We start from the raw sequence: 27439 nt of genomic DNA on the forward strand, positions 1-27439 counted from the left end.
TGTTGTTCTATGAGACAGAGTCTTATCTACCTTAGGTTGGCCTTAGACTTGCTATGCATGTAGTTAAGGATGACCTTGAACTTCTGATCCTCCTACCTCTACCTCTTGAATGCTGGGATTCCTTGTGTGCCCCACCATGCCTGGTTTATTTGATGCTGGGGCTCAAACCTAAGTTGTCATGCATGTTAGAAAGCACTGTCTATAACCACAGCCCAGCCCCATGTTTTTTTCAATCTGTGTGGAGACTGAAGTAGATGTTGCCCCCTCAACCCACTTCCTTGCCTCACTAATCTCCCGGTGGGCTCTGTTCTTACTTGCCTTCCTTAGACTTGAGGTTCTTTTTTTTTGGGGGGGGGGTTCAGGGCAGGATTTCTCTGTACAGCCCTGGCTTTCCTGGAACTCACTCTGTAAACCAGGCTGGCCTTGAACTCAGAAATCCGTCTGCCTCTGCCTCCCAAGTGCCGGGATTAAAGGTGTGGGTCACCACTCCCTGGCAGACTTGAGGTCCTTAACGTCATCAGATTCCGGAAACTTTTGGTGTGTTGATACCTTTTGTGCTTGGGTGCCCTGCGCAGCTCTGCCTGAGTCCTCCTGGGAAGGTGAGCGGAGTCTTCCCCTACAGGTGGGGATTTCCTGATGCTAAAATCTGTCGTCTCCTTCAGATCAGGGTCTATTCCACCCAGATCAAGACACCACAGGACAGGGCTAGCTTCTGACCCATTGAAGCTTCTGCAGGTAAGGGCTGTCTCTGTTTTCACTTGGAGAGGACCTGCCTCAGACCAGGGACCATTCATTCTCCCACCCATAGCCCCAGACAGGTTCCGCTGACTAGGAATCAGCCTCTATGGTTGCAGAATGATCCTAGACTGGACTCCAGAATCCCTTCTTCTTCCTCTGTGGGCCCCGCCTCTTTCTCTTGGTGGCGTCATCAGCTCATTTACTTCCACAGGTCCTGGGGCCAGGCAGCTGTGGCAGGGTTAATAAGCTCAGGCCCTTTCTCCCTCACCTTTCCCAGCCCCAGCCAGACCCACTCCAGCTTGTCCTTTACCTCCTAGTCTCTTACCCTGAGATCTACTTTTTAATTGCTTTCCCAGTCTGCTTTGCGCCTTCTCTCCACATTGCCTCCCCCCACCCCTTGGGTACATCAGGGAGGGTGACGGGCAGGGACCAGATGTGGCCCTGCTGGGAGAAAAGGGCTGATCACCACCATTTCCAGCCTAGCAGCCCTTCAAGTAGATAGGATAGACCAATGGCTGGGGTTTTGCTGAGCAGAGCCGAGCTGTGAGGCTTAGCTGAAAACATGCTGCTCTAACAAACGACCCGAGTTCAATTCCCAGCACCCTCACGGCAGCTCACAACTGTCTGTAACTCCTGTTCCAGGGGATCTGACACTCTCACACAGATATACATGCAGTCAAAACACCAATGTACACGAAATAAAAATAAGTAAACAGAAAACACAGTTCTCAGACTCCTGGGGGTGAATCTGGTCCCTTCCTCCCTCAACAACATTCATCCCCAGCCATCCTGGACCCCGCTTCCCAGAATATTGCAAGCCAGCCTGGCAGCACATGCCTTTGGCCAGAGGATCACTAAGTCCCAGGCTAGACTGGCCTACATAGTGAGTTCCAGGACAGACACCACTACATAGAGAGACTCTGTCTCATGCAAGCAAGCACAGAAACAAATACAAAAGAACTATGGAAGACTAGACCACATGACTTAGATTCTGTCTGGAACCAGGAACCCTCAAGCAGAGGCCAGAGCCATGAGGCCACTGCAAGGAGACGCTGGAGACTCTAGGGCAGAACTCATGAATTAACTGCCAAGGAGGATCCCCAGGTTGGAAATCTGTGAAGGGAACAAGCTGAAGGCTGCATGCCAGGGAGAGGTAGGGGGAGAACACAGACGGTAGATTTTGCTGTTTATTCCATCACTGGGATAGGTGCCACCAGCCCTTCTTCCACAAAGGTTTCTGGCTCTTGGCCACAAGCCTGATTTTATGAACTGGGTAGAAATGTATACTCCCCCCAATTAGCCCCCGCAAAAAAAAAAAAAAAGGGAATGTATACTCCTAAGGCAGGTCCAGATCTGAGCCTCAGTGTGAGCAAGGGGGTGGCTATAGGGGGTATGGGGTGACAGAATTTCTAAATTCACAGGAGCAGGGCCGGGATGATGCAGGGAGAGGCGGGTCTATGGTGGACAGGGAGGCATTGATTACCATGTCTTGTGGATGACTCTATGAAAGAACAATCCAATTTCAGAGTCTCATGGCTCATGCAAGTCAGATGGAAGCTGGATGTCAGCTTGCTGCCCTCCTGCAGTCCCAACTGCCTATGGCATGCAGGACACCACACGGCAAGCTCTCAGCCTGACCTCCTGTGATTGAGGGCAGGAGCTGCACGTGCTTAGTTCCACCAGCCCAAAGTCTTTGTACATTTTATGGGTCACCCGAGAGCACACTTTGTACCACGGAGCCACAAATGTTTGCCGAGTGAATGGCTAGCTGCTGAACATCCTTGTCAAGAGTGACCTCTCCCACTGTCAGGCTGCCCCCAGCCTGGGTAAACTCTACCTCATGTAAGGAGCTTATTGTGCAGAGCGTGCCCTCCTGGCCCTGGTTCCCGGTTCCCTTGCCCCATGCCGACTGACAGCCTCTGCGCCCAAAGGGCGGTGGTGATGATCAGAAGAGGTAATGTATATGTGAGGACCCCAGGAAATGGAGAAGTTATTTCCATCATAATCTAGCCGTCACTCAGCAAGGCCTCCTGAATGGAAAGCATGGTGCCAAGCTGCCAGGGGATGCAGATGTGCATCTGTGATGGCTTCAAGGGAGCCATGGCACACAGGGGAACAAACTCATTAAGACTAATTGGAGAGGCGGGAACCCCATGCCTGCAAAAGAGAAATGATGTCTGTTCACTTCAAAAAGGAAACAGTCCTGTGTTATGTAAAAAATCAGAATGTGTGCTGAGTCCCAAACACTTGCTGTCCAACTGCGGACAGGTTGGGTTGGAGGTGGTCCACTTTGTCTCTTATCCATCTCGCTGGGTCAGCGATATGGGATATAGGCTGGCAGCAGCAGCACAGGGATGTTTATCCACCTGCCTTTCCTCAGTTGTCCCAACAAAGGATAGAACTGAGCAGGAGGGGGCCCAGACAGGCAGAGGGTGACTGCTCCCCAAAACAGCAAGAACTCCTCTGAGGCTGGCAGCATTATTTACACACTATTCACAATGTGCTAAACACCCTTAAAATGTTTGTTTTCAGGAGCAAGTTCAACACAAGCTCCTGTAATTTTATTTACACTATTAATTCACCCAGCCAACCATGTCTTCATGGAGAGAGCAGAGATAACCATGTTGAATTGCTATGCAACCCAGTGAATGGAAAGGAAGGTGGAGGGAGGGGAGAGGAACAGGCTGCACTGGACTCTAGCTGAGATTCACTTGGAGCCTTACCTTGGACTTGGGCACTACCCAAAAGGCCCTAAGGTTATAGCATGTACTAGACACCCAAGTGAGATTCCTTTTAAATCCACCAGGGTTGGTGGGAGCAAAGACTCTGAAATGAGGAAAATATTTTGTGTGCAGGCGACATGTATGCCATTGTGTGTGTGTGTGTGTGTGAGCAGAGGACAACTGTGGAGTGGGCTCTGGGATTGAACTCAGATTGTCAGGCCTGAAAAACCAGGGCCTTTACCTGATGACCCATCTCCCAGGCCCAGGGACAGGATGTTACTGGAGTGAGGAGCCCAGCACAGGCCTAGAACAAAAGGCTGTGGGAAGCCAGGCGGTATTGTTTTCTGGATTCTAAGTTTCTCGAACCCAGGGTGCAAGCATGCTAAGCAAGCACCCTAGCACTGAGCTACAGGCCTAGACGTTCCCTGGTGATTTCAGGGAACCTTTTTGCAACCTTATGTTGCAAAGCTGGCTCCTAACGCCTGATCCTCCTGCTTCAGCTTGCCATGTCCTGGGATCACACTCATGTGTCACCACACCCAGCTTGAAGTCTTAACAGTAAGAAAGAAAAATCAGCCGGGCAGTGGTGGCGCACGCCTTTAATCCTAGCACTTGGGAGGCAGAGGCAGGCGGATTTCCGAGTTCGAGGCCAGCCTGGTCTACAGAGTGAGTACCAGGACAGCCGGGGCTACAGAGAGAAACCCTGTCTCAAAAAACCCAAAAAAAAAGAAAAAGAAAAATCAACACTCACTTTTCAGAGTGTAGAAGGAAGAAGACACCAGAGATGGGAATGTTTATTAATTATTACAACAAAATCTATACACCTATGTGTATACATATAAATACATGTGAATATAGAGAAGCCAAAGATGAGAAGGATGCCTAAATACTGACACAACCAGCTAGCATTTAGACCAAAGCTCTATCCTCACATTCCCCTCTGTCCTTACATTCTGGATGTATGGTGTGTTTAGCACCAGGAGAGCTAAGCCGGCACTTGTCAGCAACCCCTCTTGTCCTCATCCACCTTCACTGTGCAGAGCCCTGCTGTCAGACATGGAGCTGAGGGGTAAAGAACAGAGCCCAAGAGTTCCCTGCTTGTGTGGAAGGCTTTGGGAATGAGAAGCCCCGACAGGATCCTTTAATACAGCTACACGCTTAACACTCACAAAGGAATATGTATATACCAAGAAGCTGAGTGTGAAAGAGACTAATAAAGAAGGCAAATAGACCGTGGTTGGGGAGGGGTGTTAACAGAGCTAAGGCATGGTGGTGTTAATTGCTCCAAGGGGGGGAAGGCAGGCCAGGGACTCTTTGCATTGGCAGCTACAAGGACAAGAGAAGGCTGTTGGCCAATCAGAACAGTCATGGTTGCCAGGAGTCCCTCGTGGTCAGGACACCCAGTTAACAGCACTCTGTCACCCGATCAGCCCCTTAGGAGTCCTCTGGTCATCAAGGCAGTGGGGGCTCAAGGGTGGCTCTGCACAGCCAGTTAGACAGAGAGAGGTACAGAAAGACAAAGTGAGGCTCTGCCCCACAGCTCTCGCCTCTCCTCCCGCCCGACTCCCACCTCCCTCGAGAGTCCCTGACATGCTTGACAGTACTCCAGGCCCTCCTTCCACCTGGATCCCCATGCACCCTGCCCCACACCCCATTTTCATCTGCCATCTCTGCCCAGCTATGTTTGTCCCCAGTTCCAGTTACCTGGGACCGTGAGGGGTCAGTCTGGCTTCTTCAAGGTACTACTGTGGAGACGGGCAATGCAGCTGTAGCCTCGGGAGACCGAGGGCCTGAAGGAGGGAAGGCAGGGAGACAAGAAGGTGAGGAGGTCCCAGGCATGTTCTGGACCCAGGTGTGTGTTGAAAGGGGTTAGCTAGGCACTAGGGCAGAAGGTAAACAGCAGTTTTCAAAACTACATGAGAATGGGAGGCACAAGGGCAAGGCTTATGGAATGAGGGACACTCAAGGAAACGGAGGCGAAGGAAAATTTCTAGTCAGCAGGTTAACCAATGAACAAGGACTCTCTCATAGATAAGGGGCTAGGGCCCACATCATCTCTGGGAAAATCCTGTGATAAATAAAGACCAGAGAAATGCTAGCCAGAGCACTAAATGTTGGCCCTGTTCACAATCTCTTGGCTGCTTTCTGCAAGGTGAAAACCAGTAGGAATCTGTGCTCAGTTGGAGCCCACTGCTTCAGTTAGAGCCTTCTCCTCACGCCAGCCTCACCTCACAGCACGCCTCTTCTTGCCGGCAGTGGTTATAGGAAGAGAAGGCTTGCGGTCCTTCACGGTGAATATGAAGACAGGTGCGCTGTGGGGGCAGATGAGACAGGTCAGGAGGGAGCCAGAACCGCCACTGACCAGTCTCCTCTCTCCAGCTGCCTCCAGCTTGCAGGCAGGAAGGTTGGACCAAATGACCTGAGGCTTCTTTCTGCTAAAAGGTGGTCTCTCTCCCTGCCTCTCTCAGCCTGGGCTGACAGCTGAGTGACAGCCCTGCTCTGAGAGAACATCCAGATGTCAGTTTCTCGTGCGTCCCGGGAGCTTGAGTTCAAGCAATTTCACCCTTCCACCTGCCCAGCTCTGAGCTTGTTACCGAGAGCCAGCTCAGGGGGCATGGAAGGTGTGGGCCGTGGGTGGACAGCCTGCTGGCCTCTGCCTTACATGTCCTGGTCACTCTGCCACTTGTTCAGCCCTGAGCACATAGTTGTTCCCTTCCCTCATTGTGTAGTTAAAGGGCAAAGGTAACAGCTCTGTCTTTGTACGAGAAAATACTAAATTAAGTTTTCCTTCCATAGTGTCCTGCCTGACCCCTTTGGGGTTTTTTTGAGACAGGGTTTCACTGTGTAGCTCTGGCTGTCCTGGAACTCATTATATAGCCCAGGTTGGCCTCGAACTCACAGAGATCTGCCTGCCTCTGCCTCCTGAGTGCTGGGATTAAAGGCGTGTGCCGCCATGCTGCCTTCCTTTCCTATTCTCGACACTGGGATGGAGAGAAAAGTCTGGTGTTCAAGTAGATGAAATAGGTATTTGTCTGTGGGATACAGGCTCAGAACAGGTCATGGAACCAAAACAGAGCATTAGGATAGACAGGGCTGGGCCTGTTAGGTCCTGGTTCTCTGATGACCCTTCCTAAATTAACGTCCCATTAGCTACTCATATGAACACGCCACAATCCAGCGGAGTTGGAGAGATAAGGCCCAGGTACATGTTGCCTTACACCTGCATACTCTGTGCTTACACCTGCATACTCTGCTTTCCTGGGCCTGGGCACAGGGCTGATGAGTGAGCAAGGGGAGACAGATGGCAAATGTCTCTGTTCCAAGAGTCAGGCTACCTTCCATCTCTGGCAGATGTGGGAGATGCCTGGAGACTCACCTGGGGAGAAAGGGCTGGTCTGTGCTGTTCAGCTCCGGGGAAACTTTTTGTTCATGGAACCTGGGTTTGAAAGGGGACTCCTCAGAGACATTGAAGGTGGTGTTGAGGTCACGAGTGGGTAGGGCCAGAGGGGTGGAACAGTTCTGTAAGGCAGAAGGGCCCAGGGGTACCCGGCTTTTAATGACCGTGGCTGGGCAGACTCGGGGGGAGGGGGAGGGGGGAGAGGCCCTTTCTCTTTGGGGCGTTCTGGGCTCAGAGGACGGCTGGGCCTTAGGTAGAGAGCCCCTCCGCAGGCAGGGGAGGAAGGACTGGCGCTGCCGCTTCGTCTCCAGATTTGGGGCTGGTAGGCTGTCTGGCTCTTCCGGGTTCAGCTTCCTTTTCTTCTCCTTGGTAGGCTTTTGGAATGTCTTATCTGAGGCGCAGTCAGGTACCAGTGGGATCCCCAGAGTGTGTGTGAGACCATTCAGTTGCTTTGCCATGGTCCGGGTTACTGGACCACAGTACCCTGACGATTCTGGACAGAGAGAATGAAAACGCTGAGACGAGACTGGGGCTGGCCAGAGAGAAAGGGGGTATATAGAATATGGGGGCAGATATCAGAGGCACAAAGAACCTTAATCCCTCGGTTCTCTTTGGCCTAGTTTTGCATAGAAAACCATAAACTTCGTTAGGCTCCAGCCTCCCACCACAGCATAAGGCAGTACGTGAGGGCCCAGTCCACACCTTGGCTGCAGGCAGACCTTAGAGGTTGTACGAATAGGTGACACTCACTAGATTCTGAACACAGCTCTTGGGCTAGCGGGTCCCCCCTGGCCAGACTACGAGACCTGGGGCTCTCAGCCCCATGTTCAATGCTTTCCTCGAGCACTAGGTGCTGCAGGGTCTCAAATTCTGAGATCATGTCAGGAGTCAGGAGGCTGGCTGCCTGTAGCAGGGAGTATTGTTGCTGGGCCAGGCGTAGTACCCGGAGGGCCAACCTGGAACAGAGGATAGAGAATTTGCATGTAACTTACTTAGACAGAAACTGACCATGCAGGCGTCTGTGTTGTACACTGTCCCATCACTCTAGATGTGACTGAGGGCACTTAGTCTCTCCTGCTAGCTCCCTCCTACCTTGCCCCAGATTAGCTTACTTGCTTCACCCTCCTCCTGGCCATGGGCCCTCTCTGGCATGACCTTAATGAAGGTCAACATCTCTCTACAGGCAATGGTGAGAGGTGTCACCTATTATGCATGCCCCACAACAAAGCCAGTAACCTGGGAAATAGGAAAAGGGTACCAAGTGACCTTGGACTTGGGAGGTCTGAATTCCTCCTCAGCTCTGCCATTTAATAATGCTGTGGTCTCCACACAGAGAAACCCTGTCTCAAACAAACAAACAAACAAAAATGCTGTGGTCTTCTGGTCTCATGTGGCCCAGACTGGCCTTGAACATGCTATATAGCTCAGGATGTCATTGAACTCCAGATCTATCCTCTGGTCTCCACCTCCCAAAGGCTACTGTTATAGATGTGTGCACTCCTAGCTTGGTACTGTGACTGAAGTTCGTTTACCCTGGGGGGAAGGTAATAGTTAAGAACCCAGATCCACTCAGTCCCGCTCAGACCCCAGCTCAACAAGCTCCAGCAGCAGGATCCTGACTCACTGGTTAGCCAAGTCTCTACAGCTGGGAACAAGTACAATCACCTCACAGGGCTCCTGGAATTTTTTTATTTTTTTATTTTTTATTTTTTGGTTTTTCAAGACAGGGTTTCTCTGTGTAGCCCTGGCTGTCCTGGAACTCACTCTGTAGACCAGGCTGGCCTCGAACTCAGAAATCTGCCTGCCTCTGCCTCCCAAGGGCTGGGATTAAAGGCGTGTGTTAACACATCTGGCTTTATTGTTGGTTGAGACAGGGGTTCACCACAGAACTCTGGCTGAAATGGAACTCAGAGATCCTGTCTAGCCTTCTGAGTTCTAGGACTAAAGGTATGTGCTGTCACATCCAGCCTAAGTGACTCACTTTACATGCAGAGTATTTAAGAATGTCCATCACACTAAACTATTGTTTCTGTAAAATGGTATCTACTTTCTTGGAATACGGGGAGATTAGATAAGATAGGCTATGTTGACTGCAGCTTTGAGAAGACCCTTAAAAATGCATTTGGAGAAGTATTTTCTAGCAAATGGCAGGGATACTGAAAAAGTGTGTGAAAACCAACACACAGTTCACACATGCCAGGGGACTAGTTAAAGGAAATTCTGAAAGTAATGTGATTATTGATATTGTAAATTTAGATTCTCATAAAGAAAATTCCTTCCCCCTAAGGCACGCCTGTGATAAAAGAATAAACACAATTACCTTGGTAAGGATTATTCATGGCAAATGATTTATCCTCAGGTAACCACCTGTCTGGATTCTCTGGACCCCTTCACTGCCCTCGGTCAGTGTGTGCTCAAGAAACACAAACTCATTTGGAAAAGCAGCCTCAAGGCCTTTGTGAAAGCAGGCAGGACATTAATTAAGGAGGACACAACAAAAACTCTGTGTCTTTTTGAGCCACTATTTATGAGGAAGATTTGAACTCTTTAGAACAAGTGGGCATTGGGAGAAATACACCAGCCTGGGTATGAGATGCCCCAGGTCTGACGGTGTCTGCTGTGCCCCAGAAAGAGGGCACAGCTCCCTGTGTGGACGTGGGCTTTCAGGTTAGGTTTCCAGCAAACATAAGATAGAACAACTCTGTTTTGTCTGTCCCATGTATTAGACCTCAGCATAAGATTTCATGTTACACCTTTAATCCCAGTATGAGAGACAGAGGCAGGTGGACCTCTGTGAGTTGAGGCCAGTGGAGTCTACATAGTGAGTTCCAGGACAGCCAGAGCTCTGTAGAGATGATACTCCTGTCTTAAAACAAAAACCGACTAAACAAAAAAGCAAGAAAAATAAATAAATAAATAAATAAGTAAAAAATAAAAAGAAGAAAGATTTTACAACTGAAAATTAAAAAGTCTTGAAAAACCACTGAACTGGAAAAAAATCTCTCTCAAATCTATTCAATGCCCTGGTGGTCCAAGTTCTAATCAAGTCAAAGGGAAATTGCTTTATCTGGTTGTCAGAGCTTTTCCAAATGTAAGCCTGCAACAACTGATCCTTGGGACCCTGTGTTATAGTTTATTAGTATTCCGTCTCAAAGAACTAAGAGGGCATAAGAATTGTGATTTTCAAATCATGGCCTAGATGGAAGTAACTTGTCAGAGGCCGCAAAGCCACAGGTAGAGCCAAAATGGTGACCAAGTGGCCTCTCTCTTTATAATGGGGACACCAGGAAGTAAGACCGAGTCATCCATGGGAGCCAATGGGACATCCTACCCATGTATTCCTGGCTCCTTAGGGTCCAGGGAGCTGGCAGCATGAGACAGATAATGAGCCTTTGATTATTCAGCCCGCTGCATTTTTGCTGAGTCGGGAACAGCTACTCTCTGACGAGAAATAAAATTAAGCAGGCCTTCTGTCCAGAAGCTTTAAATACAGCGCCTAGTGTGAACGTGTGTGCTGGGGAGGGGCGGGGGGCTGTCAGCGGCAACGCTAAGTGGCCAGGGATCTGTGTACTGGGGGCCACAGGGAAACTAGAGAGAATCCCCTCTGTGACTCCGAAGAAATGGTCCAGATCTTCTCTTCTCTGGCTCCAGGTGGAGGCTTTTATTTACTTCTGGGGAAATTTGCCACCATCGGATGTTAAGGATGCATAGGAAAACCTGACTCTCGGTTACTCCTCTTCCAAGTGGGGTGTGGCTCCTCCTGGCTGTGGACAGCAGTTCTGCCCATATAGACTGGAAAGCCACCTGCCAGCCCCAGCCTGTCCTACTAGCTAGTGCTTGCTGTCCTTCTGGGGTCGATAAGGTTTGGGGGACGGAGTGGGGGTGGAGGTGGGAGTGGGGTAAAGTTGTCTCGAAAGGGCAGTTAAAGCAGGTGGTGGTGCATTCCTTTAATCCCAGCACTCCAGAGGCAGAGGCAGGAGGATCTCTGAGTTTGAGGCTAGCCTGGTCTACAGAGCAAGTTCTAGGATAAGCCAGGGCTACACAGAGAAACCCTGTCTCAAAAACCAAAAGAAAAGAGACTTGACTGTCAGCAGAGCACCAGAACTTTGATGACATTCTAAACACCAGCTGTCACCCCAGGAGGCTGACTGGTCACTTCCCACCTCAGGCTCACTGGAGACAAGACACCTACTGTTTGGAGTGGTCCGCATCCAGTTTCTGTGGTGAATGTTGCCTCATGCCTGGCTTCGCCTGCCCCGTTGGACTAGGGGACCCTGGCAGGTTCGGCTCTGGCTTCTGGGTTGAAAACTAAAGGAGAAGGCATTAATGGAGCAGCCAGGATGATCTCCTAAAATCCTTCCCCTGGGATGCTGACATGACACAGCAGACCAAGGGGCTTGCCACCAAGCCCAAAGACCTGGGTTCAATTCCTGGGAACCACATGGTAAAAGGAGAGAACCAACTCTCACAAATTATTCTCTGAGTTATACATAAGCACTGTGGCATGGATACACACACACACACACACACACACACACACACACACACACACTAACTAAAGAAACAAACAAATGTTCAAAAATCAAATCAATCAATCAATCAATCAATCAAATCCTTCCCTCCTTTCTCCCAGCTACTTTCAAGCAAGTAAGATCCTGATAGATTCAAGACATGCATGTGGGCGGAGAAAGGGGAATTGGCTTCCTGGTATCCCACCAGCCCCGAGTCTTTTCAAGGCCCAGGTTTCACACACAGCTTCACCCCCCACCCAAGTCCTACCTGTCTGTCCTGGGGGCACTGCTCCTGCTCTGAAGCATTTTCTTCCACAATCTCCTGTCCCTGGGTAGCTGTTCCCAGGCTCTCCTCTTGAAGAGCTTCAGACTTTGCATGGAACTCTGGGGTGGAGGACTGGCTGGCTAGCCCAGGCTGTAATGAGGAGCTAGAAAGACTAAGGAAGAAATGAATTTTGAGAGGTTTAAGAGGGGGAGTTAATAAGGGGAGGCAGAATTTTTTGGTATCTGGGTGGCAGAGCCCCATTGGCCACACGTGAGTGACAAATGGATGGCCATTGGGAGTGGGAGCTGGCAGAGACTCACTGGGTTAAGACAATGAGACCCAACCCGGATGCTGACCTCCTCCTGATGAGGAGACACTTGCTTGTCTATTTGGGCTGGGATGTTAGCTGTCCATCTAAGTAACTTTTAGTTGCTGGATCCTGGTGAGGAACCCCTTGTTTTAGGTATTGGAACATAGACAAATATTCCTAGCTCACTAAGTGGAAAAAAAAAAAAAAAGAATGGGGCTCATTCCTTCTGTGGCTGACTTGAAGGGTGGGGCAGGAAAGGGCTGCCAAACTTGCCTTTGTGGTATGCTCAGCTTGGGGGTCTGTGGAGAGCGCTGTTGCAGGGCCTGGGCTCCAGCCTCATACGCCTGGAACTTGGGGGTCTGTGAAGAGTGCTGTTGCAGGGCCTGGGCTCCAGCCTCATACGCCTGGAGCTTCTCCCTCAGGAAGGCCACCTGAAACAACAGGAGCCCAGTCTGCAGGTGACCACAAAGGCAGGGTACAGAACCCCAGCAGGACTTCAGACTCCTGTGTCTTGCTCCCTGCCCCAAGTCTGGCTCCCAGAGGATGCTCACCTCAGCCTGGAGCTGCTGGCAGATGGTGGCATATTGGCTAATGTGATGGTCCACGCTGATCACGTTGCTCTTCAGCTAAGATTGGGACACAGAACAAAACAGCTGTCCCTGTGATAGAGATGGGGAAGCCCACCCATGTTACTGAGACCCCCTCTCCCAAGTCAGTAATGTGCCTGGGAGCACACCAAGGGGCAGAGGACGGTGCGGCCTGAGCCCTGACTCTGACTGGAGCACTCTAGCCAGGCAGAGGGCTGCTCTGTAGTGGCTCCAGGTAAGTGGAGTTCAGTGCCGAGACAGGCAGGGTAGACTAGAATTTCTCTGTCTTTGGAGGAGTCAGTGTATATGGGTACCTATGCCACTTTTTGAACCTCGACAGGGCTTGGCTGCCTGTAGCAAGTCTAGACCATCCTACCTCAGTCTAGCTAAAGTCTTCCTCAGGACAGAATAACACTGACAAAGACATTCATGTGCCTGGGAGCACTGAACAGGAATCTAAGGATGCTGTCTACGGCTTGTCCCAACCCCCTTCTCAGGCTGGGGGTTCCCTCCCGGCTGGCACGCACTGTGAGTCTGATCTCCTTGGCACGGTCAGCATATTTGAGGGTGTTGTAAGTATCCTCGTAGGTCAGGCCGGAAGGACTGACAGCAGCGATCATCACAGTACGGCAGTTGCCCCCAATGGAGTCCTTGAGCAGGCGGGTCAGTTTGCTGTCTCGGTAGGGTATGTGAGACTTGCGGCCCTGGCAGCAGTAAGTGCATAGCTGGGTTAGATTGCCCTGTCCTGGAGGGAAGGACCGCCAGGTTCAGGTGCTCATTTTTCTCTCCTTGGGGCAATGGGCAAGCCCCATAGTACCTTTGCATCAGCCAGGGCATTAAGGACATTGATGAGTGCTAACAGAGAGCGGTTGATGTTGGCACCCTCCCGCAGACGCTCTCCTTTGGCATGGGTGCTAGATGCCCGCTCTGAGCCAGCCAGGTCAATCAAGCTCATCTTAGCTATTTGAAGGGCCTGGGTCAGTCCTGGCACCCGGTCCTGCTGCTTCACAAAGATCTGGGGGGCAGAGGGTAGGAGTGAGGGGCGCTGACATCAGAACCCACACCTTTAGGCTAAGCACATGATTGATGCTGCTCACCTGGAAAATGGCATGAGAGCGGGAAGATGTGGCGTTGGCATCCGTGGGGTGCTGTGTGCGGCTGCAGTTGCCTCTGGTCAGCATCTCAAGGAGCTGCTCTGCTGAGGCTGGCTATAGAAAAGATACCCAGGGAGGGGTTGTGTCTTACCCTCAGAGCTTTTCTCCTGGCAGGAAGGCTGCTCTTCAGAGTATGCACAGAGTCATACTCTACCACCATTACTGCCACCACTACTGCCGCACCGCCCCCCAATCACTTCCAAGGTTTCCAGGAGATTCCCAAACTATATTTGAGGGAACCCCAGAGAACCAATGGAGTGGTGGCCACACCTGAGGCCCAGCGAATACCTGGTGGAAAGAAAGCCCTGGCACCACAACACCCTTATCAGGGTCCTCACGGATGGTAAGGGGTCCTTTGGGCTCCAGGAGGTCATGGATCTGCTCATTATATACCTTAGGAAAAAGGAGAAGAAGAGACCTGAGGAAGACCATCCTCCCTGGGACAGCAACAGAGAGAGCATACACCGGGGTGGGGAGGGCCAGGCTCAGCAGAACTGCCGTTGAGCCATCAACCCTGCAGTGGCACTTTGCAGGCGATGTCAAATGACAAGAGCAGAAGGACAGGTTTAGGTTTCCTTTTCACATGGTCTCTCACTGGGATACATCTGTTCCCTGGAACCTCTTTCCCACTCCACCCTTCAGGTGTTCTGAGAATGAAGTATGATGTGGGCCAGATCGGTAGCAACCCTACCTCCAGGTAACTGATGAGAACCTCGAATTGCTTTTCTTCCTGGCGGGCTTCCAGACGCCTGTACAGTTCCATGGTGGTCAGGTACATGATGCCGGGCTCTCCCTCCCTTCCCAGCATAGTGTGTGTCTTCCCAGCCCCGGTGGCTCCGTAGGCAAACACTACAAAGGACAGAATGCGGAACAGGGTGGCAGCAGGGCCAAATCTCCCTCCCTGAGAGTTGTCCCAGCACATTTCTACCAAGGTCCACCTTCCCAAGTCCCTTTCCCCTGCTGCCTATGACCACAGCCCTAAGGCTTCTGCCACTGGTACCCCTCAGGGCTCAAGTGCTTTAGCCTGTGGATTTCTGGTCAGTAGGATACGCACTGGAGTTGAGAGCTATCTCTTCCTTCTCTATGCTACAGCTGCCTTCTGATGGGAGGTCATAGTTCTTACATGCACACACACATGTGATTTGTATGGTCAGGGTTTCTTCCCTCTAGAGAGTTGTAAGCATCAAGAGTTCAAACTCGGTGTCTAACTAATTGGCTGGCTACTGTAGACCCAGTACCAATACTAGGTACCTCGTACCCAGTACTAGGACCCAGTGGAATTTGAGTGAATGAATGGACCCCACCCCCAGAGAGATCAGAAGATAAACGGAACCCTTTCCTCAGAAAAAAAATAAGAGTGGCAAGCCAGAAACTAGCAAGCAGGCAGTTCTCACCTGAGCAGTTGTAGCCCTGGAGAAAGCTGTCGAGGATATTGTGTGTAGTGTGCTGGAACACATCCTGTTGAGTGGACTTCTCACCAAAGACACGGTCAAAGGCGAATCTCAGGTCTTTGCCCTTCTTCTTGGGGCCATTGTGGGAGCCACTCCATTTCAGGCCAGGAAATCCCCCATCACACTCCTCAGGGTCAAACACCAGCATCTGTTCATCTACCACCTGAATCACAGGCCGCCGCTGACTCTCTAGCTCCTTAGGGGTGGGGGGCCTCACCCGCACGACCACCCGAACTGTGCTGTCTTCCACAGCCATCACCATGGCAACACCTGTGCAGAGAGACGAGGACCACACCAACTCAAGAGTATGCTTCACTATTGAAGGACCTTTCTCCCACCTTCCTAGTGGCTGACCTCCACTCTATTTTATCCTCCAGAGAGCAAGACGTCGGTAGTAGCAGAATCAATTATTAATACACATCTTTCTCACTTGAAATAGCATTTCTGTCATATTCAAATGGCTTTGTCCCCAAAGGTCTTTTACGGGACTTCCTATATTTCCCACTAATCCATTTGGTTATAGGGCCAGTGAAATGGCTCAGCAGGTAAAGGAGCTTACTGACAAGCCTAAGGACCTAAGTTCAATCCCCAGGATTCCTGCAAGTTTTTGTCTGACCTAACACATGCTGCGTGGCATGGCCCCCTTATGAGAAAGGAAATGTAATAAACAATGTGCTCATACTCACACTCCTATCCGCCTTTTCCTATTGTTAAAGCGCACTTTAAATCTAGTAGAAAGACTCCCTCGCTCACTCGCTGGACATTTTCATAGTTACTCCCAGGCATTTGCTGTGCTACTTAAGAAATTTTATTGTCAATAACCTGGTTTTGAAAAAATATAATCCTAGTTACAGAAAAGGATGAAGCAGGAAGACCAAGAGTTCAGGACCCGCCTGAGCTACAGGGTTGGGTCCTGTCCCAGGTTAAAAAAAAAATGTTTGGAGCCAAGTTTGTTTGAAGCTCTGGCTTCCATGGTACCAAGAGGGAAAGAAAAGAGAAATAAATTGGAAGTTGGAGTGTAGCTTAATGAAGCACTTATACTAGAATAATTGAGGCCTTAGGTTTGATCCCCAGCACCTCTAAATACATATCCAAATACATAAGAAAAAATTGTCCAGACTGGAGAGATGATTCAGCGGTTAAGAGCACTGACTGCTCTACCACAAGGCCTGAGTTTGATTCCCAGCAACCACATGGTGGCTCAACCATCTGTAATGGGATCCAATGCCCTCTTCTGGAGTGTCTGAAGACAGCAACAGTGTACTCATATATATAAAATAAATAAATTTTTTAAAAAAATGCCCTTTTCCCTCAGAAATAACCCTGATATTATTATAGCTGAAATTATACCAAATTTATATACTCATTAAATATTTGAGGCTGGGTGTGATGGTGACAGCTGTAATTAGCACTTGGAAGGCAGAGAAAGGAAGATTTCTATGAGTACAGCCAAGGAAACCTAGCTAGACCTAGTCTCAAAAATCAAAACCTCCTAAATAAACAAAACAGTTTAGGCAAAAGTGTGGCTATTGATTATTTAGATACATTTTATATTCCTCAAGATATTTTCTTTTTTTGTTTTTGTTTTTGTTTTGTTTTTTTGAGACAGGGTTTCTTTGTGTAGCCCTGGCTGTCCTGGAACTCATTCTGTAGACCAGGTTGGCCTTGAACTCAGAAATCCACCTGCCTCTGCCTCCCAAGTGCCAGGATTAAAGGCATGCGCCACCACTGCCCAGCTGTTTTCATTTTTTAAATAAAAAATTTCCAGATATGTAATTATACTCTCAAATATTTTATTGTGTGTATGTAAATATGTGAGGCCAGAAGAGGGCATCAGATGGTAGTTGCAAGTCCCCCTAGGCTGGTATCGGGTATTGAATTCTGGTGCCCCGTCCCTCCCACGCTGACCACCCACCCTGACCACCCCCACCTGCCCAGAAAACAGTAAATGTTTTCAATTGCTGATCCATCCCTCCAGTCCCATAATGACTGTTACTATACTACTAAGCCATTTGTTACTAAGCCATCTATCTCTCCAGCCCATTCTATTATTTTAAATTTAGTTGTTATTAGAAAGATATAGAGCTTTTAGCACCTTCTGATGTTTGTATGTCTTCTTTCCCTGGGTTACATTACTGGCTATTACTGGTATTAAAATAACCATGGAAAACCTGCCTCTCTCTCTCTCTCTCTCTCTCTCTCTCTCTCTCTCTCTCTCTCTCTCTTTTTTTTTTTTTTTTTTTTTTTGGTTTTTCAAGTAAGGGTTTCTCTGTATAGTCCTGGCTGCCCTGGAACTCAGGCTGTAGACCAGGCTGGCCTGGAACTCAGAAATCTGCCTGCCTCTGCCTCCCAAATGCTGGGATTAAAGGTGTGGCCACCACTGCTGGAAAACCTACCTTAAATGTAGTAAAACTTGCAACATTTTTTTAAAAGATTTACTTATTTATTTTATGTGTATGAGTATACTGTAGCTGTACGGGTGGTTGTGAGCCACCATGTGGTTGCTGGGATCTGAACTCAGGACCTTCAGAAGAGCAGCAGTCAGTGCTCTTACCCGCCGAGCCATCTCACCAGCCCCAACTTGCACCATTTTTGTTTGTTTGTTTGAGACAGTGTCTCATGGAACTCATACTAGCTACAAACTTGCTATTTAGCAGTGAATGACCTTGAATTACTCCAGCTCCTCTCACCTCCACCTCCCAAGCTAGGATGAGTTGCTGCCACTGACCTAGTAAGGATAGACGACTGTAGGTAGCAATTCTCAGGTGGCTTTTTTTTTTCTTTATGTAGTGATTTTTATTTTATGATACATTTTTTGAGATAGGGTCCCAAGTAGCTCAGGCTGGTGTTTTTAACTATGTAGCTGAAGCTAGCCTTGAACTCTTGATCCTCCTGCCTCTACTTCCCAAGTGCTAGGATTGATTACAGGAATGACCTACCACTCTGGCTTACATTTAAATGGTCAAATGTCTATTCTTTCCTTTTATGGCTTTTTTTTTGAAGGAGTGTCTCATGTCACGCATGCTTATCCTGAACTCAGTATGTTCAGGATGATCCTGACCCCTGATCTTTGCCCTCTACTTCCCATATGCTGGAATTACAGGTGTGTGCTACCATGGCCAGGTATTTTTTATGACTTCTATGTCATGTTTAAGATAACATTTTTTTTTTTTTTCTGGGCTGGGGAGGCAGAGGCAGGTTAGTCAATCTCTGTGAGTTGGAGGCCAGCCTGGGCTACATAGTAAGTTCCAGTATATCCAAGGCTATATGGTGAGAGATCCTGCTTCAAAAAAAAAAAAAAAAAAAAAAAAGGGCTGGGCGGTGGTGGCACACACCTTTGATCCCAGCACTTGGGAGGCAGAGGCAGGCAGATTTCTGAGTTCAAGGCCAGCCTGGTTTACAGAGTTTGAGTTCCAGGACAGCCAGGACTTAAACAGAGAAACCCTGTTTGGAAAAAACGGCTTTTTTTAAACAACATGTTTTTCTTACACTCCTGTCTAATACTTTCCTTTCTTACATTTTGTTCTTTATGGAAATAAAATTGTTGTGAATAGTAAAGTTTTAAAAATATCTTTCTTTCCAACTGGCAAGCAATTATCTCAAGATCATTTATTGAAGACAATTTCTTTCCCACCTATTTCAAATGCAAAAAAATTTTGAGGCATGATCTTATTTGTGGGCCTCGCTGCTTCCCTGACGCACCACTGTCAGCGTTCCTCTGTAATGTGTCTCCTTCTGCTCTTTCTCTGGTTATTCTCGGACATCTTGCCTTGTATATGAGTTTAGAATTCTCTGGTAAAGCTCCATGAAGAAAATCCTACTAAGACTTTAATTTGGATTATTTTTAATTTATAGGTTAATATGAGAAGACTTCCTGTCTTTATGATCGGAAGCTTCCCACCTAGGACCTGCTGTCTCTTTCCATGCATTCATAACTTTATAATCTTCAGTAAAATTTCATAATTTTCCTCTCACGAGTATTGTACATTCTTAATTAGGATTATTACTAGTTATTACACAGTCTTTGTTATATTGTGAAAAGACACCTTTTACAATTGCATTTCCAAAACCCTATCTTGCCAGAATATAGACAGGAAAGCTTTGAATATCTGGGTGCATAGCATGCATCTGCCTAGAATGCCAAATGTTCTTATTAGCTCTAATAGATTGCCATTGATTCTCCTAGGCCTTTCAATTAAATGATAATATAGTTTGCAAATAATGACAGTTGCTTTCTATTTTCAGCTCTTCTTTATTTGGTTGCCTGGCCTTCACTGCCCAGTAGGGATGCAGGAATGTGAACTTGGTGAAATGATCCCACTGTATCTCTCCCTGAATCTGTTGATGCACAGGGTAATACAACAGATTTCCCAGTGTTGATCTGCTAATGATTCCAGAGGCTTCCAGCCTGTAGTCATTTGGTACTCTCTCCTATCTCTGTGCCTGTCTATTTCTCCTCTGAGCAAGCTACTAACGGTAGGGGTGGAATTTTTGAAATGTGTGCAGGAGTCAGTGTAGGCCAGCTCTAGGGACATATTAACATGGGGGAAGGAATAGGAGCTGCTCCTGAGGGATATAAACAGATGATTGTTTTCCTGATAAAGGTTGTATCTACTGATCAGTCATAATGAAGGTCATTCAGCAAAGGAAAGTGGGCCTTCTGCTGAATATTCTGGCCAACAGCTTGGGGTTTCCTTGGGGAATGAGGCAGAAGTGAGCCATTCTTTAACATCTTCCCAGCACCGAACAAGGGAAAGATACCAACCAACAATAATCCTTTCATGTGTGTATAATTCAGTTTTCATCCCGGCAATCAGATTGTCATGATAAACATATTAGCGAAGAGCTCATTCTATCAAGGTCTGTTCAAAGCAACTCACACACATCATCTCCTTTATCTCCACTGCAACCCCACAAGATGGATAGTATTATTACACTCATTTTTCAGTGAGAAAATTGAGACAGAGAGGGTTAAGCAACTTGCCCAAGGTTCCAATACTAGTGAGTGATGGAGCGCTAGTTCCAACCCAGGCAGTCTGACTACAGACCTGCTGCCCTGTCTGATAATAATATTATCTATTATGCTCTGATGGCCACATGACTCTAAGTCCCTAAGTTCATATAATGACTATGATCCCTTTTATGGGACTTGATTATATGTTGTGCAAGCACTTGCAGACATGGACTCTACCTCATTTTCAACACTCAAGAGTTCCCTTTTCTTGTTTTACACTCCCACTCCCGCAAGACCTGCTTCTCTGTGGGAATGGAAAGGCAGAGCATGCTTAGGTCCACACTGGCTGCCTCCCCAGCAGTCCCTGAGGCTGGGGAGAGCTCCGGCTGAGGAGGAGCCACAGAGCAGCCTAACATTCTAAGCAGGAAATTAAAAAGGGCACTGGCAAGAAGTACGCATAACCTTTACAGCTCTCTTCTCCCGCCTCCTGAGGGCCAGAGAGGCCAGTCTGTTTGCCTAATGAGATGTTCTTTCTTCCCAAGACAGTGCTGGGGGCACCAGGTGCAGAATGTAAGGTAACGCTCGGCATGGGTGCCCCAAGGACACCTGGGTCCTGGTCTGAGTTCTGCATCTGACTGGTGGGGAGGTCTCTCCCTGAGCCACACAAGCCCATCAATGTCATATCAGCTTCTCGCTTTGAGAGCCAGTGTGAGCAGCTACCAATCTGCTCCCACCCCAGGGGGATGGGGAGATTAATGAGAGAACGTTTGTCAAGTTTGCTTTGATCCTCGCTTGGAAAGAGCATTTCAGCCCAAAGTACAAGGGAGATGATTCTTTAATAAGATCTTCAGGGTTCCCAGGCAGCCACGCTCAAGTCCTATTTCTAACCCTGGGCAGCTCATTAAAACCCAGAGGCTAGTGCGCTGCTGAGCTGGGGCGGGGAAACCAAGATCCAGATGTTTTAGGGGTGGTTTCTCTTGCCCAGCCTTGTAGGGATGAGATCAACCTCTGAAGGCCCTGGAGGAGAATTTCTGAAGACTTCTGGGGATCCCCCTGAAGACAATGAGAGCTAAGACAGAGGGGAAGGAAGGAATGCAGCTCTCTCACGGTACTGCTACGGGGACAGCTAAAGCCCCTTCACTGATTTTTAGCATTCCTCATACACTTGTGTCTTATCTCACACACTCACCCCAAGTATTTGGGGGCCATTCCCAGCATGCAGCAGATGCTGATTAATACTTGTCCTATGAATGAATAAGGGCCAGAGAAGAACAGAGGCTTAACCTAAAAGCCTAAAAATAAATATCATAACTAACATTTACAGAGTGCGTCACTGAGTGCATCTGCAGGGTAAGCACTCTATGCTAAATGCTTTACAAAGGACTTCTCTTAGCTTTCCCAACAATCCCATTCTGTGAGAACTGGGATAACTTTGTGGAACAAAGATAACTCATCAAAATAGACAAGGCTAGAATCTAAGCTCACACTGAGACACTACTCCATTCTTACACTAGTTCTGCCTATAGGTCAGTTTAGTAGGCTTTTTACTTCTGGGCTTTGTACATCCCTCACCTTGGCATCCATAAAACAGTGTGTTACCATAACCGGTCCCTCCTGCACACAGCTTGTTTTTGGAGTAGAATATCATACCTAGGCTAAGCTTTTTTTTTTTTCCAGGGCGGGGTGTTGCACACATCCTAATGCTGAGCTGTAACAGTTGATTCCTTTCTGTTGTTTTTCATTCTCTTTGATCTGGATATACAGCTCATCTTGGCATTGAGATCCTGGTGCCTCTGCCTCCCAAGTGCTGGGACTGTATGCACACGCCACGGCCAAGTTTGTTTTGCTTATTCCCTATATTATAAAGTTGTGGTTTGTTTTTCTTGTCTTATTGGCTAGGAATTCCAGTACAGTATTGACTGGAAGCAGCAATAGTGAGCTTTCTTGCATCTTTACGCGTTTACAGGGAATGCTCTTTCTCATTTCATATTTTGTTAGTTTAGCGGGATTGGTCTCCATTCCCAGGTCACCCTGACACACACGCGCAGACACTGAACCATGGCAGTGCAGGATTGAACTTAGGACCTTGAACATGCTACTTTCTGGTTCCTGAGGTTTTTATCTGAAGCTTTTACAAGTCCACCTATAAAAAGGGTAGACTTGTAATTTTAATTGTGTTCAAAATAAAACCTAGACTCTTAAGATGAAATGAAAGGTTTGCTTTTCTGACTGTAAATATCTGGGAATTGAGTGGGTTTTGTTGTTGTTTGTTTGTTTTCATTTGTGTGAAGGTAAATTTTAAACTAATTTAATCACCTCATTGGCCTTATACCAACTAAAAGTTCCTATAGCTTCTATTTTGAGAGGACCAGGGTGGGGGTGCTAAGAACTAAACCCAGGCCCCTGTGTATGCTAAGGAAGCATTTGCCACTAGCTCACACTCCCAACCCCATGCCATTTTAATTTTAATTATAATTATGATCTATTTAACAGACATCAGTGTATTTTTTTTTAATTCCCAAATGTGAATTTAATTTTTTCATTTGTATTTGTGGGGAGTTATTTCAAAACAGTCTCACTATGACTGGCCTTAAACTCAAAGACCCTTCTCCTCTGCCTGTCAGGTGCTGGGATAATAGAAGTGTCTTACTATGCCTAGTTTGTACTTATAACTGCTTGTGGAGGGTGAGTGAAGTTTATACAATATTATGATAATTCCAGTTGATGTGTCACTAGATAAGAGAAAAGCTTTGCAAATGTCTCTAATAATATGGTACTTCTATACTTTTTAAAAAAGGTATTAGGGCTAGGTTTGATCTCTAGACCATGAAAAGAAAAAAAAAGGTACAAATGGAGCTAAATTAGATAACATAAAAACAAAGTAATCGAGAATGAGATGCCTTAAAATTCTGAGTGGCTGGGGGTAAGGTTGCATAATGACATAGGCAGAGAAGAAACAGGATAGGGACATTGAGGGAAGTGCTGTAAACAACGAAAAGCTCATCCAAAAAAGTAAAATTATATATGTTCTCCCAGGTCAAGCTTAACTACACTCTGTGCCTAGGTTTCTAAATATGCAAACTGTAATATTTTTATTATCTGTCTCATCAGTTTTTGTTAAGCTTGAATGAAATTGGGTTTTTAAGTGCCCAACAAATAATAGACACCGCTAGGAAAGTTATATGATACAGCATTTTCCTATGATGCACAGAATTAAAAAAAACAACAACAAAAACAACACAAACCAATATTTTAAGTTCTTGGGCACAAAACAGGCTCTACCTTGTACTTGTCACGTCAGTAGCTCAAATGTTCAAAGCTAAAAGGATCGATCATCCTGGTACTAACAGAGGCCTGGTTTTCTTTCCCGCACGCCAGTGTTTCTGAGTGCCAAGTTGCCTCCCTCCGTACACACACAGCTGCGTAATCAGCTCTGACAAGAGGCGTGGAGAGTAGCGTGGCTATCCCATTCTCTCACGCCGGGCGTCCCAGCTCTCCAGTTCTGACCTGTGGAAAGACCCAAGTCCACCTCCCACGCGAGGAGGGGTAGCTACTACGGAGCCGGTGCACTTTTCAAAGGAGCGGGGGACGCAGGGATCGCGATCGCCTGTACACTCGGTGTAAAGGAAGTGCACTCCTACACGTCCCTGACCTGCCCAAACAAGTGCTGATTCAGGTTCCAGGCAATGGCAGCCGGCCCGCGCGAACCACAGCTCTGCATGGAGCCCGCGGGGCCGCCCACGGTGGACCAAAGCTTACCTTTCGTCGGTTCCTGCCGCTGGTGTCGGGGATCGCTTACGCGTCCCTCCGCCTCCGACAGGAAGCCCTCGGACTCAGGAGGGATCTCCCCCACACCCGATTCCACCGAATCAACCTCTTTCCGGCGCGGCGCGTTCAAACTAGCCGGTCCTCTCATCCGCGCTTTCCATTGGTCACCGCCGAGCTCGCTGATTGGCTGTTTCCTAAGTAACAAAGACAGCCGGAGGTGCGCTTGCGCACTAGTTCTCTTGCACTCTGGAGTTTTCCTTGGCGGAATCAAACTAGTCTGAGCAGAATTGCCGCCAGAAACCAGTTTCCAGTTTCTAGTCTCTGTGGTCTGTGGGCTGAGTTCAGCATCGGTTACACCGACCACACATTCGACAGGATTTTAAACCTGCTTTTGTGGCCCAAATAGGCACCCTCCAACTCAGAGTGGCTCGTGCCTTTAGTCCTGTCACTCAGAAGGCAAAGGTTGGCGGATCTATGTGAGTTCGAAGCCAGCCAGCCTCCATGTAGAGCGTTCCAGGCCAGCCAGAGCTAGGTTAGAGCTTTACTTGATCTCCGTTTTCAGTAAACTATCCTCACGGTGGCATTGTGAGCAGGTCTGGGACATGTAAGGGTGGTAAAATTTCCTCCACCACAACTGTGAACAGACTAGCAGAGTCATTTAATACTGGATAACTTGACTCAAATTATTTATTCACCACACTTAGTTTAATGAGGGCAAAACAACAAAGTTACATGAAGTTGGGGTTAGTATAAAGCAACAAGAACACTGAATACTCTTGCCTTCTCCATCTCCAAAAGGAGCAGTGTTTAATGATAGCTTCCTGGTTAAGGGTGCCCTCCTCTCTGACTGTGAATTGTATTTCAGCAGAGGTTCCAGGTAAAATGGAGGGTTTAAGTTTAGGGCCTTCAAGGCCATTAAGAGAACAGGTACCGAATCTGGTCCTTTTTTTTTTTTCTTTTGCCCCCTAAACTCCCACCCCTGCCCAACTGCCCAAGCTGAGGACCAGACCCAAGGCCTTTTCTTTACCACTGAGCTAAATCTCCATAAATAAAAATTTCAAAAAAAAAACCCATAATGTGAATAACATCTTATAAATGTTCAATGAAACTGTACTAGGTGTTCTCAGACTCATTCAACGATTGTTATGACAGATTCAGAGGTTACAGTGATATGTGATATACAGAGCTCACAGTCTATTAGAAAAAATTAGATATTTGTCACAGGTAGGGATTGTGATACATGTCAAGGCAGAAAGAGAGGGGAAATGTTACAAGTTCAAAGCCAGCTTCATGTACATAGTAAGTACTAGGCCAGCCTGAACTATAGGGAGTCCCTGGAAAGGGGTAGAGGTGGGGGAGAAGAGAATTAATAAATAACAATAACATAAGATGATACAGGCTATAGTAAAAACATGCTGGGTGTAGTGGTTTGAATATATTTGGCCTCCCAGGGAGTGGCACTATTTGGAGGTGTGGCCTTGAAGTAGGTGTGTCACTGTGGGCCTGGGCTTTAAGACACGTGTCCTAGCTTCCTGGGAGTCAGTATTCTCCTAGCCACCTTTAGATGAAGAGGTAGAACTCTCAGTTCCTCCTGTGCCATGCCTGCCTAGATGCTGCCATGCTCCCACCTTGAGGATAATGAACTGAACCTCTAAACCTGTAAGCCAGCCTCAATTAAATGTTGTCCGTATAAGAGTTGCCTTGGTCATGGTGTCTGTTCACAGCAGTAAAACCCTAACTAAGACACTGGGCAATAGTGGGTATGTCAGCTTAGGTATAAAGGAAAATGGGGAATCTGGCAAAGTGTCTGCTTCTTAAATCACAGAAGCCAAGATAAAAGAATTTTTTTTGGTGAGGTCAGTTGATCTATAATTAGCCCAACAAGAATTTTGTCTTTTTTCTTTTTTTTTTTTTTTTGAGACAGGGTCTCTCTGCGTAGCCCTGGCTATCCTGGAACTCACTCTGCAGACCAAGCTGGCCTACAAACTCAGAAATCAGCCTGCCTCTGCCTCCCAAGTGCTGGGATTAAAGGCATGCGCCACCACTGCCCGGCTCCAAATATTCTTTCTGATTGTTATGGGTTTTTTTGTTTTTTGTTTTTGTTTTTGTTTGTTTGTTTGTTTTGGTTTTTCGAGACAGGGTTTCTCTGTGTAGCCCCAGCTGTCCTGGAACTCACTGTCCTGGAACAGGCTGGCCTCGAACTCAGAAATCCGCCTGCCTCTGCCTCCCAACTGCTGGAATTAAAGGTGTGCGCCACCACCGCCTGACTAAGAATTTTATTTTATTTTATTTTTAAAGATTTATTTATTGGGCTGACAAGATGGCTCAGCGGGTAAGAGCACTGACTGCTCTTCTGAAGGTCCTGAGTTTGGATCCCAGCAACCACATGGTGGCTCACAACCACCCATAATGAGATCTGATGCCTTCTGGTGCATCTGAAGACATCTACAGTGAATTACACTAGAACGAGTGGGGCTGGAGCGAGCGGGGACAGAGCAGGCCATCTGTACAGCTGCAGTGTACTCATATACATAAAATAAAATAAATCTAAAAAAAAGATTTATTTATTATCTTATATAAGTACACTGTAGCTATCTTCAGATGCACATAAGAGGGTGTCAGATCTCATTATGGGTAGTTGTGAGCCACCATGTGGTTTCTGGGATTTGAACTCAGGACCTCCGGAAGAACAGTCAGTGCTCTTACCCGCTGAGCCATCTCGCCAGCCCCATCAAGAATTTTAAAGCCTAGTGGTTACAGAGATGGTTCCTGCTGCTCTTCTAAAGGATCTGAGTTCAGTTTTCAGTACCCATACTGGGAGGCTCACAGTTGCCTGTAACTCTAGCTCCACGGGATCTGACAACCCCATTTGGTCTCTGTCACCAACCTTCCTGTGCATGCATATATCCACTCACAGACACCTACATGTACACATCATTTAAAAAGAAATCTCTTTTTTAAAAAGATTTCAGCTGGGTGTGGTGGTGCACTTCTTTAATCCCAGCACTCAGGAGGCACTCTGCATTTCAGGCCAGACTGGTCTATATATCAAGCTCCAGGATAGCCAGGCCCTGTTTCAAAAAACAAAACAAAGAATTTTAAGGCTTAGGGTTGAGCATGTAACTCAGTGGTAGAGTGCTTGCCTACCAATCAGGAGGCCATATGTTTAATCCCTAACACTGTGAAAAAAAAATTTGTGTGTGTGTGTGTATGTGTGTGTGTGTACCCACAAGCTCAAGGCAGGCTTGCATGGTAGCTCAGCGGTAAAAGCTGCTAAGCTGAGGATTGATGTTTAGCCCCTAGAGTTCACATGATGGAAGAGAATTGGCTTCCATGGGTTGTCCTATGTCTTCAGTATGCCTATCGTGAAGTGAAATTTTCTGGGTTCTTTTGGAGACTCAGGTCATAACGAGGTTTTGCTGGGACACACAGGTGAAAGGATGCTTTGTAAAGCACACAGGTGGAAGGACTTGTGATGCTTAGAAAAAATATATGAGGATCAAGCTTTGGTTCAAATTGCTCAGCCTCACCAGTCTTTGCTGATAGATAACAGGCATGTATTGACCTTGCTTTGGGTTGCT

The 27439-nt window shown here is 47.6% G+C and overlaps 1 protein-coding gene across 2 annotated transcripts; it reads right to left on the reverse strand.

Moving 5' to 3' along the window:
• Nucleotides 1-4212: 4212 nt before the first annotated feature.
• Kif18b (kinesin family member 18B) lies at nucleotides 4213-23993 on the reverse strand. Of its 2 annotated transcripts, none has more exons than XM_031352920.1 (16): nucleotides 23850-23993; nucleotides 15080-15406; nucleotides 14377-14534; nucleotides 13974-14078; nucleotides 13629-13739; nucleotides 13349-13546; nucleotides 13059-13235; nucleotides 12496-12570; nucleotides 12218-12375; nucleotides 11638-11806; nucleotides 11051-11166; nucleotides 7609-7814; nucleotides 6838-7351; nucleotides 5690-5773; nucleotides 5166-5251; nucleotides 4213-4941 (listed from the first exon to the last, which is right to left on the reverse strand). In XM_031352920.1, exons 2-15 carry the CDS (start codon nucleotides 15396-15398, stop codon nucleotides 5182-5184), a joined length of 2460 nt encoding a protein of 819 aa, XP_031208780.1. In that variant the 5' UTR covers nucleotides 15399-15406; nucleotides 23850-23993; the 3' UTR covers nucleotides 4213-4941; nucleotides 5166-5181. The 2 variants fall into 2 exon arrangements, with proteins under 2 accessions (XP_031208780.1, XP_031208781.1); XM_031352921.1 differs by having other exon boundaries at nucleotides 4213-4950.
• Nucleotides 23994-27439: the final 3446 nt, after the last annotated feature.

This window comes from Mastomys coucha, unplaced genomic scaffold (genome assembly GCF_008632895.1).
Source record: "Mastomys coucha isolate ucsf_1 unplaced genomic scaffold, UCSF_Mcou_1 pScaffold5, whole genome shotgun sequence".
Taxonomy (NCBI): Eukaryota; Metazoa; Chordata; class Mammalia; order Rodentia; family Muridae; genus Mastomys; species Mastomys coucha.